Source organism: Melozone crissalis, unplaced genomic scaffold (genome assembly GCF_028551555.1).
Source record: "Melozone crissalis strain CALT ecotype California unplaced genomic scaffold, PUWL_Pcris_2 ptg000006l_1, whole genome shotgun sequence".
In the NCBI taxonomy this organism is placed as follows: domain Eukaryota; kingdom Metazoa; phylum Chordata; class Aves; order Passeriformes; family Passerellidae; genus Melozone; species Melozone crissalis.
In genome coordinates, this window is record NW_026535784.1 from 55889833 (window position 1) to 55903976 (window position 14144).

The 14144-nt window shown below is 56.3% G+C and overlaps 1 protein-coding gene across 1 annotated transcript; it reads left to right on the forward strand.

Moving 5' to 3' along the window:
- The first annotated feature begins 275 nt into the window (after nucleotides 1-275).
- RBPMS (RNA binding protein, mRNA processing factor) lies at nucleotides 276-11358 on the forward strand. The gene is made up of 8 exons (XM_054295649.1): nucleotides 276-355; nucleotides 6128-6205; nucleotides 6404-6442; nucleotides 6551-6613; nucleotides 7338-7488; nucleotides 8095-8225; nucleotides 9935-10004; nucleotides 11276-11358. The coding sequence occupies exons 1-7, from the start codon at nucleotides 293-295 to the stop codon at nucleotides 9995-9997; spliced, it is 588 nt and encodes a 195-aa protein (XP_054151624.1). The 5' UTR covers nucleotides 276-292; the 3' UTR covers nucleotides 9998-10004; nucleotides 11276-11358.
- Nucleotides 11359-14144: the final 2786 nt, after the last annotated feature.

Below are 14144 nucleotides of genomic sequence, written 5' to 3' on the forward strand. Positions count from 1 at the left end.
CCCAGCTCCGTGTCTTGTGGCCCCAGCTTTGTGTTCCCGACACTGTGTCCCATGTCCCCGGCCCTGCGTCCCGCGTTCCCATGGCCCTCCTCCCGTATCCCTGTACTCCTCCATCCCCCCGCTGCCCGGCCCGGCCCGGCCCGTCCCCGCCGCTCCGCCGCGCCCCCGCCCCGTCCCTCCGCGGCCGCGCCGCCCCGCCCCGGCCCCCCCGCCGCCGCCGGGACCAGCCCCCAGCGCCGCCCGCCCGGACGCGGCTGCTGCCGGCGGGACGAGGAGCCTGGCCGGTCGCACCATGAGCAGCGTCCCCGCCGACAGGGAGGGCGGCCCCGCCGACACCGGCCTGCCCGAGGAGGAGGTACCGGGGGGACACACGCACGGGGATTTGGGGCGGAGGGGGTCCGGCTTCCCCTTCCCCACTCGCGGTTCCCGGGAGCTGCGCTCCTCGGGTGCCCACGCACCCCCGTGGGATAGGGGGTCCGCGCCGCGGGGCTCCCGCCGGCTCCCGGTACCTGGGGCTGCCGCAGGGGGGACAGGGACGAGTGGCGGGACCGCATCCCCCGCTCCCCGGGACGCTTCTATTCTCCGCCCGCATCCCCCTGGGGCTCGCCGCAAGCGCCCCTCCGCCTCGCCGGAGGGAACCTGCGGGCGCGGGGAGCCCCACGCGAGACACGGATCGCCCCGCGGGGCGTGGGGGATAAACCAGGCTCCCCCCGGTCCCGCTGCCGGTGCCTGGTGCTGCCGGTGCCCGTGGGTACCGTGCATCCAGCGGCCGCGCATCTCTTTCCCACGGGTCTCACCCCAAAAATGTTCGAAACGCTCCAATCCCCACGGGAGACCAACCCCACACCCCACCACGGTGAGAGCTGGTTTTCTTCATTCCAGCCGCAAAGTTCCTGGTTTTGCCCGTGACCTTGAGATGGGAATTTGGACTTTGTGAGGGTGAGAGCGGGAAGATTCCGATCTGAGATCGCCTCCTCCTCCTCCTTAGCCTCCACCCGGCTGGGCTGCTCCAACAGCTCCCTGCTGAGCTCCCTGCTTGGTGGCCAGCGCTGGGACCGATCACCTCAGCTCCACCGCCCGCTGCCGCCTGCCTTCATTTGCTTAATTCCAGAGGTGGCTCTGGCTTCAAACTTCCCAAAGATTCCTCAAAAACGGGGAGTTCTTTCCCCTGAAGGCCTTGCGGGGTGTGTGGAAGATGATGCTGCGGCTCTGTTGGGCATGGCAGAGGGTGACACCCATGGAGGCCTGTTGCCTTTTCAAAAGCGTGGAACCGTGCACCGGGCAAAACCAGGGCAGCCCTCGCTCCGCTCCCGCCGGATCCAGAGGGCCCGGGGCTGGCTGGTGCACTGCTGATCCTTGGGGACCCCCTGACCCGGTGATACCGGACATGGGGAGCACCCGGAGGGGACGGCTGGGAGGTGCCGGGGACACACGAGGTGGGCGATGCCCCCTCCTGCCTGCCAGCCTCGCTGCTCCAGTGCCAAGCAGGTATTTTCCCTGCAGGACTTGTTCCAGCCCAGGCTGGAGGAGCCGGTGCTGTCCTATTTGCTCAAGCGCAGGGAAAGGATTGTCCAGCTACTGTGCCTCACCTCCCCCCTCCCAGTGCTTGCCTTCCAGCCTCCTGTTCCCTCAGAAGAGGAGAGGGAGAGGTCACTCAGGGTGCTGCCAGGTGGGAAAAGCCCCCACTTCATGCCCGCTCCCCCCTGGCACGCCGGGTGGCTTCCCCGTCACTCTCGTGCTCCCCCCTCTCCCTGTGCAGGGGAGCCGTGGGCCAGGGGCTTCCCCACGGAGGAGCCAGAACAATTTGGGAAGGCGGTCACGTCACTCTGGCCGGGCGAGAACGGCATGTGAAAGGCTCGGCGGAGGCCTTATTTGGTAGCGGAGTGGCTGCGGAGAGCCCGGCTCGAGGCCCTCGTCCCCATCCCATGCCAGATCCCTCATCCCGGGGGAGCCGTGCCAGGGGAGGGGACCCCAGGGATGCTTCCCAGCGAGAATGTGCCCAGCGAGTGGATAAAACCTGCCCCCGTGGCCCCTGTGTTGCATCCCCCCGTGCTCCTGCTTCCTTTCCTCCTTAAAGCGCGGGGTCCGGAGGGTTTGGAAGCCAGCTTCAGGCGGGACAGGGACGAGTGTGACCCGCGCCTGATCCCGCCGCTCCTCCGCTCTGTTGCAATCCCCCATCTGCTCCCTTGGCTGCTCACTGCCTTTTCCTCTGCCGCTTCCTCGTTCCAGCCCCGGCAGCTCTGGACTCGCTTTTCCCCAAGGGCTGTTTCTCTGCTCCCGTCCTTCACCGGATGTGAGAGAACCGCGATTTTCCAGCAAAGCGGCTCCGGGTGGAGGCCGGAGACGTGTGCCGCTCCTCCCGCATCCCCCGGGCGGAGGAGCCGGCATCCCTCGGCCTCAGCCTTGTTTATGTCGGGGAGTTTTGCGGGCTCGAGGCATGCGTACACACAGCCCGGCAATCTAAACCCAGCCGAGGAAGACGCTCCATTAGCCAAGAGACTATTTATGCCAGGACTAATCCCGGCGGGGCGGGAGTGCACCCCGCAGCCGCGGGGGAGGCGGCACCCCGCTTTGCCGGGAATGGGAGGGAAGCCCTGCCGGCGCGGCTGCACGGCTTGGTGGCAGCCCCGTGGCATCGCCCTCCCGCTGCCGCCGGATCCGGTGCCTCCCCGGCGGGCAGTCAGGCGGATCATCGGCTGGTGGGGCATTAAAGCGAGCCCCGCTGGAAGGGGCGCACGCACGGACGGAAGGACGAGGGATGGGAGCTGGGCTGAAGGAGGCGATTAAATGCCTCGTGGATGAATCACCCGGACGCCTCCCGCCTCCCCACGGCCTGTTAACGTTTATCGGGGCTGGTCTGGGCAGGGCAGGACAGGGGACCAGGACGGTGCTGGGATCCCTCTGGGATCCCTCTGGGCACTGCTGTGTGATGGGTGTCCAAGCCAAGCAAATGCCCCCCTGGTGCCTCCTTACCTACAGGAGACAAACCTAGCTTGTGGCTTCATGTGAGGAAGAGGAGGAGGAGGGCTGCTGGTGCTCCATCATGGACCTCTCCATGTTGGGGTCATCCTTGATCCATGCTCTGGAGACCCCAGTCACCTCCTGGCCCAGATCTTTGCCTCTCCTTGCATGTCCTCAGCCCTAACCTCCACAGATGCTTTCCAGCATCCCTTAAACTGACCCAAGATGAGATGCAGGATTTCAGGGACAGCAGACTGGGATGTGGGATGAAAAGGTGAGAGGGGACAGGCCAGGCGTGGGATGGAGATGATTTCCAAGGAAGAGGAGAGTAGCACAGACGAAGGGCAGACTTCCTGCAGGAAAAAAAAAAGCCAGGAGGGGGCATATCAGGAGTGAGGCAACATAGGTAGGATCCAGCAGCCCTGAGAAATTTGGGAGCTGTGGGGTGCAGCAGCAGGAGCAGAGGAGTACTGTGGAAAGGGACTTGGAGCAGTCCCATGGCTGCCATCCCCATGGAAGGAAGTCAAGGTGGTCACCTTTGAGCTCCTCCTGGAGCAAACATTGGCATGCTGACTTTTAAAAAATCTTTGGTTTCACTCCAGGAAGAAGGAGAGATGGAGAAATGCTCCACCAAACAGAAACTGAAAGATGTTCATACAGCAGAACTGAAACAGCTCAGGCTGTCCAAAAATACGGTGGGGTTTAGGCTGGGGGAATCCCATGCTCCAGCGCCCTTTAATCCTTGCTGGAGAGCTGTCAGTCTGGCCCTGTCCCATGACATCCTTGGGAGCAGATGCCGTGCCTGATCCACCTCTCTGAAGGAGTAATTCTTCCCTGTGGAAGAACAGATATGTGCCTGCTGCCTGGCCATTTCTCTGATAAGGCTTTTTTTTTTTTTCAGCGAAGGATTTTGCCCTAGGAGTGTCTCTGTTAGAGGATGGGGACTGAATCCCTGGGATTTCAGCACAAAAAAACCTGGACTACCTCCCTGTGGGCCAAAGCTCCCCTTCCATTTAAGGGCAGGAGTAATATTTCTGTCTAGAATCTTTCCCTTGGCAAAAGGGCATCTGTGCAGCCTGCTGGGATTATCCCCAAGGATGTTCCCTTGCTCTGCCATCCCGCCTGCTCGTTACCCAGCAAATGATGCTGCTCATGTAGGACCTACTCCAACATCCCTGGGGCTGGGTGCATTTGTGGGGCGCAGATGGGGAGCACCCAGGAGCTTGTACCCATCCCCTGCCCTGGGCCTCAAAACCCCTTTTGGGGCTGGAATCCAGCTGGGGGATCCTTTAGAGCCCTTCTCCCTCTCGCCACTGTATAATTTTACAGATTCAAACTTGGCCGACCCGCATTTGAACTTGCAAAGAAAACAAAGTCATTACAGAAGAGAAGCCCTTCCTCTGTGGGGCTGAATTTCGGAGGGCTCCTTGGGATCCTTCATGTCTGTCTCTCTCCCATGTGGCTTTGGGGACAAATGGTCTGGCAGGCTTGGGCATGCACGGTTTGGATTTCAGGGATGCAAACTGGCAGCGGGTTCCCCACTCCCTCCCACTGGTCCCTGGTGTTTCCTGAAGCTCCCCAGGGAGAGGAGAGGCAGGAAGCCAGGGATGGCTCCAGGGATGGCGGAGACAGAGGACACCCTGCAGGGATGCTCAGGATGTAAACCCACCTGGGAGGATGCATGTATCTGGAGAGCCGATTCCCTGGGATTCCCTGAACAGCAGCCGTGCTCAGGAGGACCTGTGTGAAAGCCAGTATTTTTCACCCTAGGAAAGGAAAAGGTTGTTTTCTTTAGGTTGAATTTCATGGACACAAGGGGAGATCCTCCAGGTAAATCCCTCCCTAGCCCCTGCCAGGAGAAACTGGGGCAATGTCTCCACTGGGGGACGGGGCAGCACTGAACACTGTGGGATGCTCCATCACTCCCTGGTCCCAGCAGACAAGCAGAAAGCTGGCAGGGGTCCCCTGAGGAGCTCTGGGGGATGGTCCCAATAGAGGGGACAGGCTAGTAGCCCTGGCTCAGGAAGGGGTGAGGACACCCCTTCTCTGCTGATCTCATCCAGCCTGGATGCTGGTACCCGCAGGGAAGATGATGATGATGGTGATGATAATGCTGGCACCCAGGATGGGTATCACGGGGCTGTTGACACAAGGGCTGTGTGCAAACAGCTGAGTACCTTTTGTTATTTAATAGATATAGGTCAGCCAGAGGTTTTGTTCCACAAAGCAGGAATGTTTGCTGCTCCCAGACTGGGAGATGGGGGAGATAGCTTATCTGCAGGAGAAAGAAGAAATGTCAGCAAAAGAATAGGCCTGGGCTGGCTGTTTCTGGCTGTTTCCCATGTCTCTTTCCCAGGGAATGGGGCAGGCAGGGTGCCTGGCCAGAAAAATGAAATAAAATACATGGAGGTTTTCCCCTTCAACAGCCCAAAGTGTTAGGATGAGATTTTGGGGATGAGGAGAGGAACAACAGATTCAGTTCCCCACACTGCTCTCCTGGTTACAAGCTGGTTGTAAAGCAAAACCATCCCAGCACAGGGTTTGCCCATCCTGGAGGAGCCCCACCTCCCCCATCAGGGTGGTGGGAGCAGAATTTCTGCCAAACATCCCAGCTTTGAGTACGCTGCACCACGATAAACATTAGATCCACCTAAAAAGGGTTAAAACCCCTTAAAAGGTGACTTTTACAAACCAGGCACAAGTTGTTTAAATCCAGCCCCCTCTAAACCAGGGCTTTTCCTCCAGGAGGAAGAGCTGGTGTTTGCTTCTCCCAGTCCTTAATGAGCTGCTGCAATTAAACTGAGACAATAGGCATTGTCCAGGATCTGCTGGGGACGATGGGAGAAATCCTGTTGGCCAGACCGGGGTAGGAAGGTGCTGGGATTCTGTGACCTTTTTAACCTGGAGAGAACTGCTGGGGTGAGGACAGGTCCCTGCTACCTTTCCATGGTGCCTTAGCAGCTTCCTCCATGGCCATATGAAGGATAGGGCCACCCCTCCCAAAAATTCAGCATCACTCAAGCGTGATGCAACGCCAGCACATTGGCTTAAGGCTTTTGTCTGCTCCCCTTGGGCTAGCATTGTCCCTCCGGCTAGAGGGAGCGTGGTGTATCCCCAAGTTAGGGACAAGAGAGGGTCCCCAGGAACCTCCTTTCTTCTTTTCCAGGTGAGGACACTCTTTGTCAGCGGGTTGCCTCTGGATATCAAGCCCCGGGAACTTTACCTGCTCTTCAGGCCCTTTAAGGTATCACACTGGGGAGGGAAAGGGGGGCTGAAAGCATGGGGTTGGCCTCTGCCCCAGCCCCATGGCCCCAAACCACTTGGGAACCCATCATCCCACCATCTGGGAACCCACTGAAGTCTAATTCAGTCAGTTTATTCAGTTACTAGTATTTAATTGTGGGGATCTCCACCAAAAACCTTTTTAATCCTTTCCTTGCAGGGGTACGAAGGGTCGCTCATCAAACTCACCTCCAAGCAGGTAGGAACTGCTCCACATGGTGTAACCATCCCACCATTCCCTGGGGTGAGGGGCTCTCCTCTGTGCTACCCAGGAACCTGACTGATGGCTCCTGTCCTTCCTCCACAGCCCGTGGGCTTCGTCAGCTTCGACAGCCGCTCCGAGGCGGAGGCAGCCAAGAACGCGCTGAACGTGAGTGTGCCTGGCTCAGCCACTCCATTGCTCCATTTTCCCCTTGCTTCCCTGTCCCCAGAGACTCTCTGAATTCCTCCATCGCTAGGATGTGCACCTCCCATGCCAGCCAGCCCCATGGCATCCCAATCTCTCCAGACAATCTTGTTTCTCAGCTGCATCCTCCCTCCTGGGGGGCTGTGTCACTCTCACCTTTCTCAGGGCCATCCAGGAGGGCTTGAACATTCAGGACTTGAGCCTTAGATGCAAACGAGAAAGAGTATTCCCTGTTTATTCAGCAGGAAACATCCCAGCTAAGTCTGCAAAAGAAAAAAACCAAATTTCACTTTCTTTTAGCAACTTGTGAAGTTACCTGAAAATAATCACAGGCAGAACTGTGTGGAGCTGGTTCTCCAATTCCTTCCCAGCTCTCCCTGTGTTTTGGTTCGGGGTTGTTTTTTTCCTTCTCTTCATTTTCAACGTAAAACTTTTTTTTTTTTTGGCTCCACTAATCCCTCTGGATAAGAGCTCGGCCTTGCGGGATGCCGACTGCCAAATATGGTGCCGATGCTAAAGATGCCGGAGGAATGTGAGCCGCCTCGGGGCCCGGCAAATTAGCTCATTTCAGGGCTGCAAGTTGAAAAAAACCCATAAATAACGGGGAGTTATTTTTGCTGCGGGGCTGGCACGCGGCGGTGCTCGCCCACCCGCTGCGCCTCCTTCCCTCCTTCCCTCCCTTCTGCAGGGCATCCGCTTCGACCCTGAGATCCCCCAGACGCTGCGGCTGGAATTTGCCAAGGCCAACACCAAGATGGCCAAGAACAAGCTGGTGGGCACCCCAAATCCCAGCACCCCTCTCCCCACTGCTGTACCTCAGTTCATCGCCCGGGAGCCCTGTGAGTACCTCCTGCACTGCCAGCAGGGCTCGGGCTGGCAGGCACCAGGGATATTGGAACTGGAAGAATGGAGGGCATCATGAGGGGGTGGCCAAGGGGAATACCAGGTGCCGTTGGAAGTGTTGGTACCTGCTTGCTGTGCGGTGGCACGTGCTGGGGGCTCCCAAAGGAGAGGACCTGGCACAGGTGACAGCCAACAGGGTGAGGTCCCAGGAGAGACCTTGGCAATGCCCTACTGTGAGTGCTCCATGCCCGTTGTCGCTTCTGGAAGAGCTTCTCTTGTGCAGACTCTGGCTCCTCACCCTGCTGTTGCACACAGGCATGAGCTACACACTCTCCTCTGCTGAATCCCTGGTTTTACTATACCTTGTGGAGATAAGGAGCCCAGCCCCAGCTCTCTGAGTGACATCCCCAGCCCCATAGCATTGCTCACCTCATGTCACCCAGTGGGAGAATGCTGTTTTAGTTTTGTGAGCCAGCTCTCAGTGGTGGCATCTCACAGTTTTCCAGGGGCAGTTCTGCTCCTGCATCAAGGGGAGAAGGAAGGATGCAGTGAGGGTCACAGCCCTCTGGTCACCATTAACTCTCCCTCTTCTTCTCTTGCAGATGAGCTCACAGTGCCTGCACTTTACCCCAGTAGCCCTGAAGTGTGGGGGCCGTACCCTCTGTACCCAGCGGAATTAGCACCTGCTCTACCTCCTCCTGCTTTCACCTACCCCGCTTCGCTGCACGCCCAGGTAATTCCAACCATCCACCTCCACTGCTCACCCTCCCTCCTGCCCTGGCCCCCTTCCCCTCGGTGCTCACTGCACCACTAACTCTGCCCAGCTCACAGGCACTCACTCCCCGCTCTGCAAGAGTTAGGGACGGCTCCCAAATGGAGCAGAACGCTGGCAGGGGTTCCTGTCTTTCCCCAGACTCTTCTCTGTGCCTTCCTACTTTTGCTGGTACCTGTGGTGGGGCAGGTGGTGAGGGAGGAGGAGGGCTGGGGATGCTCCCAGGGTCTGGACCATGCCCATTGCTCCTGGCACCGAACCATCCGGTGAGAGTGATGTGACCCAGTGTGAGAGGGGGGCTCCAGAACCCCTGGCTGCCCCTGCAGCATGGCTGGGATGCTGTTCATGGATGTGCTGCTCAGGGGGTGTGAAGGCAAGCAGCTCTCACAGGGAGGAGAGGGAAGTGAAGCACAAATGGAGGGTCCATCTTTTATTGACGAGGAACTGCCTCGTCACAAGCGCTTTCTGCCGGCTGCTGCTGGCCCCCGATGGCAGCATGGGCTGTTAAAAATTAACCATCCACCTGGGAGAGGAGTGGGGGAAAGAGGAGGAGAGGTGGAAATGGCAGAGGAAGAGGATTTCTTGCAGTGCCAGCCTTGCAGCATCATGGGGATGCTGGCAAAGGACCCCTGCCACAAGGGGGAAAGGGCAGCTACCTCCTCAGCATCCATGCTGGGCAGCACCCTGGCTTTTGCTCCTTGCTGCCAGCTCCAGCTCAGCGATGAACAGGAGGTAACAAGCACATGGAAATAGATTTGCCAGATAAACTGCATCCAAAAGGCTTTTGGCCTTGGCCCACCAGGATTGAGCCAGGTTATCCAGAGCCACCATCACTGAGAGCTGGAGCAGCCAGAGGCTGGTTTGAGCAGAAGGGTGATGAAAAGTGCTCAGTGTGCAAACCATGTGCAGCCTTTGGGTGAAACTCCAGCTTTCTGGGCCCTGCTGTTCATAGGAAGAGTGTTGGTAAATATTATTGCAGCTACGTACTTGCCTTGTCAAATAACTGCTAACAGGCAGCACCTGCCCTGCTCAGGGAAGCGCACAGCCAAGGAAACAGGCATACAGAAGCTCTGAGGGTCCCTTGGGAAAACCCAGGCTGAGACCTGATGTTAGACAGAAGCAATATTACCTGATGTGAATTATCAGCCTGCTGGGGAGGGTGCTGGTGGCACCTTCCCATCCTCCTGTGCAGCTGCTGGGGTTGTGGCTTTGCTGGGTGGTGGCTGGAGACTGCTGCCACCATCCAAACTGGAGCTGCTTTGCTGGATCCTGCAGACAGCAGCAGGACCAGGAACTACAGGATGGACAGTGGGGCTGGCTTGGGGTGATCTGGCAGAGCACTGAGCGCCTGCATGCCAAATTTTGGCATCTGATGTTTTCCGCCCTGTTTCAAGCGGGCTTTGTAGGAGCTGAGAAGGATGAGCTCACTCCTGCTCAGTGGGACCATGGTGCTGCTGTCCCAGCTCCATCCTGCTGGAAGCAGCCATGCCAGGGGCTGTGCCTCAGTGTTACTGTTGGAATTGGAGCTGGGATGGCTGTACCGCTGTTCCAATATCCCTCCACCCTGTTCCTGGGAAAAGCCAGCAAAAGGGAGCCCAGCCACAGCCTGATGTTGCCAGGGTGGGCAGCCAGCCCCCCTCTCTCACCTTCTGTCCCCCTTGCCTTGGCAGATGCGCTGGCTCCCTCCCTCCGAGGCTGGTTCTCAGGGCTGGAAGTCCCGTCAGTTCTGCTGAATGCCGGGTGAGTGCCGCTGTCCCATCCTCCTGGGCCACCTGGGCACCACCTCCACCTCTGCCCTGAGCTTCCCCACTGGGACTCCCAGGCTCTCCAGCAGCTCAGGGTGGGTGGCCACTTTCCAGCAGACACCCCAAGTCCAGTTGCCCTCCTTGTCCCCAGAAAGGGATGTCTGCACCACCATTCACTTTCCCACATGTCCTGGGGCAGGAGGGAATGGCACCATGCCAGAGGGGGGTGTTGCGATGGAAAAGGCAGCCCTGACACCATCACCTCATTAAACCTTAAGGAAAGCTATCCAGGCAGCCCAGGGTGGTGAGGGTGCCAAAACAAGAAGCACAGCCTTACCAAGGACCCAGCTGCCCGGCAGGAGGGAGGGATGATCCCATTCCATCTGGGACCTCTTAGGATGGAAAAAGCCTTGCAAGACACGCTCTGCAAATAACTTCGGCCTTTGTGGATAAATAAACAAAGGGGACTCACATAGAAGAGGGACAAGAGCCTTGGTGGACTTGCAGAGCTTGCCCTGCAATCCCAGCCTGCCTGGACCACCCTAGCCAGGAACAATCCCTGCTGGGAAGCCTCCTGCTTCCACACCCACCTCCAGAGAAATGCCAGTGGATCCAAAGCTCTGGCATCAGCTGCCCATGCTCACATGTGACTGCTCTGCCCATCTGCCTGGCATCTGCAGCCCTGGAGGTCACTCAGCTGGGAGGGCATGAGACCCAGCCCCAGCTGCAGCCGGCCCCAGACTTGGATCTATAAAGAATTCACCGGCTATTTTAGGTCCAGCAGATAAAAATAGGGAGTAGTGAGGCTTTGGGAACCAATGGTTCTTCCAAAATATGCAACGTGCCAATGTTTCCAGATAAAATGTGAGCAGAGATGCTTTTGGGAAGGGGAGATGAGCAAACCCCTTGAAACAGGTCCACCAGCCCAAGAGCCACAGTGGGTGGTGAGGATGGAGGGTCAGGGACCTCCTGTTTCCCTTCCTCCAGCTGGGAAGGGCACAGAGGGCTTGGCTGAGGGCCTGGCTCTCCTGCTTGCATCTGTCTGGATTTGCTGCCTGGAGCCCATTATGGCAGGGCTAATCCCACAATCTGTTAGGTTGGAAAAGACATCTGAGACCACCAAGTGCTATCTTTGGCCCAATAAGCTGCAAGCAGTTCCCTTGGGAAGTGCCAGCTGTGGTCCCTGTGAAATCACCCCTGCCCTCAGCACACTGACCTCAGTCTCCAGTGCCAGCGTCCCTCACTCTCTGCCGTGTCCTCCCACAGGTCTCAGGTGTGTGATGGTGGCCTACAGTCAGTCTTGTGGGTATTAATGGAGTCTTCCAAGGTGGCTACTGGGTTGGTGTGCTCTCCACAGGACCTCAGTGTGCTGGTAAGGATGCCACCCTGTGGGCTCAGCTGCTTCGGGAAGGGGGCAGAGGAGTGAGGAAGTCAACACAATGATGTCCCTGAGCAACAGGCCCTGAGGTTGGCAGGGCCCTGGGGCTGCTCCAGCTACTGCCCTGCAGAGCCATGGCTCTGCCATTCCCCTGGATGGCTGTTATCTGGGGTGAGAGTTTCCACAGCCAAGGAATGCCTCTCATTACCCTGCTAATCTCATCTCCCTCCTTGCTTCCTGCCTTGGATCAACAGAGACTGAATTCCTCTTAACTGTAAAACTCACACTTAACTCTCGGCTTCCCACTTCCAGCCCCAGGGACTGCAGCCAGCAGGAGGAACAAAGTGGGATCAGTGGGGTTCTTTGTGCCAGGGATGCTACGGTCTCTCCCTGCAGGCAGGTCCCACCTTGCCCTTTCCCTGCGAAACAACTGTCCTTAGAGCAGGGTCCTGACACAAAATTTCCAAAACAAGCCCCCCTCTCCCCCCTACCTTGCTTCCTTCCTTCCACGAAGGAAGAGAGATTAACCACAGCCCTTTTTCCTCCATCACAGCTGCTCTTTTTTTTTTTAACACCTCTCTTTGTTGTTTCAGGCTTGAAAAAAAACCTCACACAAGTTTGGATTCCTCCAAGACTTTCCCACAGCCTCTATCACACATCTGCTCTCCTAGAAGAAAAAAGAAAAACATACCTAGTAATAATATTTTCCTCTTTTACACTGTATATTTGTAAGGAAGAGTGTGTTACTCCTGAAAGCATGGTTTGACAGGCATTGTTGTAGTGTTTGAAAAGCCTTTTCAAATGGAACCATAGGAAAGCAGACTACTAAAAAAGAAAAAAAAAAGAAAAAAGAAAGAAAAAAGAAAAAAAGAAAGTAAAAGGAAAAAAACCAAAACAAGAACAAGTATTTTTGTACCAAAGTTCCTCAAGAGGACAATCTTACACTGGGTCGGACCACAGGCTTTGTGCTTGACTTTCGACATGCGTAAAGAAGAGTCCTATTATCCCCTGGCCCTGGCAGCTGCATGTGGAAGGCACGGTGTTCACAAGCGTGAGGATGTCGACACACATGATGCAGGTTTGCAGGAAGTGTGCTCCCCTGGCACAGGAACTGTGCTCTGGCTGTGTTGGCAAGGTGTCTGCAGACACTACAGTATTACTGTTCTCTTCCCAGTTGCACCAAATGACCAGCAGGCAGGACGACCAGGAACTTCCTTCCCATGTATTTTTTACCTTGGGGCTGTGTTCATAGCTGCTGTGCAAAGCTTCCGTGGGGTACAACAGCTCGGATCAGGGATGGGCAGGCAGCCCACACACGTAGCAAGGTGACAATTTGCCGCCTCCTCCTCCTCCTGCTGCTGCCATGACTGCTCCAAGCTGTTACAGGCAACATAAACTGCTGTATAAAAAAACATACCAACAAATCCTTGGTTTGCCAGCTCCCTCCAGGTTGGACATGAGTCCTGAGGGGCTCCCCATTATCCTGAAGCACTGGCCTGGCCTGGCCAGTGTTTGAGTGCCGATGTTACGCTGGCCCAGCTGCTCCCTGTGTGGCATTCCCATGTTTCCATGTGCAAAGATGAGAAGGGAGGCTGCCAACATCCTTTACAGAGATAGAGTATCAGCAGAGAGACTGCTTGACATACTAGTTCTCCTTCTCCTTGCTCCAGGAGGAATTTGGAAAAAGAAGAGAGCAAACTGACCCAAAAGCTCTATCAGTTTCTGTTTCTTGCAAAGGAAGGTGCAGAACTTCTCCTTCCATTGCGTTCCCCCCATCTCCATTCCAGCTGCAGGGAACACTGAGCTCAGCTGCTGCCCAGGCCTCACTGAAGCCGGTTTTTCCCAGCTGTTTGTGGCCTCGTTAAACATCATCACCTTTTCCTTTCTCCTTCCTCTTGTCCTGTGGGTGGGCCACAATAAGATGGCTGAGATTCTGGCCATCGGGGTGGGACAGGGGGAGGAAAAAATGGGGTTTTTCACCATCAGAAACTGTCCCGTTGGGGTCTTCTGTAAAAAATAGGCCTGATAAAAGTGATGTGAGAAGAAATCAAATCCAAGACAAACCTCAGAGCGGCTCCAAAAGGAATGATACCAGCATTCCCAAGCGACGGACTAACTCTTTTAGCAAACTATTTCCTGTACTTTGTCTTGTGGAGAGGAGAGAAGCTTCCACATTGTCTACTCTGCTTTTGGAAATATGTTTAAAGGTACTTTTCTATTGTAATTTTTTAAAAATAAAACCGGTGATTATTATAAGTTACGCGCAGAGCGTCGCTGTGTGCTGTGTATCCGGCTGGGAACAGGGAGAAGGATCCCAGCACACCCCTCAGGGCCTTGGCAAACATCAGCCTCTTTCCTCCCTCGGGAGCAGCTGAAAGCACTGTCAGGCTCCTGGGTGATTTTTCAGGGTAGATGCCATCGTCCTGTTTGGCTCTCTTGGATCTCTAGGAAAGCTCCAAAATCCAGGCTGGAAGGACTAGCAGGCTTTAAAGAAATGACTCCAAGTTTACAAAGATGTTATCAGTTAGTTTTAAACCTACTAATCTTGGCACGGAGTACAGGAGCTGGGATGCAATTTTCCATGAGCTCAGCCTTGGCTGAGGCAAACGTAACCTAGAGACCAAGGGCCAGATTAGCTCTGTATTTTTTTTAACACGCTGGGAATTTTGAAAAACTCCAGTTTGTAAGCCCAACCGAGAAATTCCTCCTCCTTTCTTTGCTCTGCTCGCACCCTGACAAATGTGACCAGCATCCCCA

What these genes read in the sequence shown, in the direction of transcription:
- RBPMS (XM_054295649.1), top strand. Translation starts at nt 293, where the DNA reads ATGAGCAGCGTCCCCGCCGACAGGGAGGGCGGCCCCGCCGACACCGGC. An exon ending in GTTCATCGCCCGGGAGCCCT is followed by an intron (nt 7,489 to 8,094) that starts GTGAGTACCTCC and finishes CTTCTCTTGCAG; the next exon opens with ATGAGCTCACAGTGCCTGCA. An exon ending in CCGCTTCGCTGCACGCCCAG is followed by an intron (nt 8,226 to 9,934) that starts GTAATTCCAACC and finishes TTGCCTTGGCAG; the next exon opens with ATGCGCTGGCTCCCTCCCTC.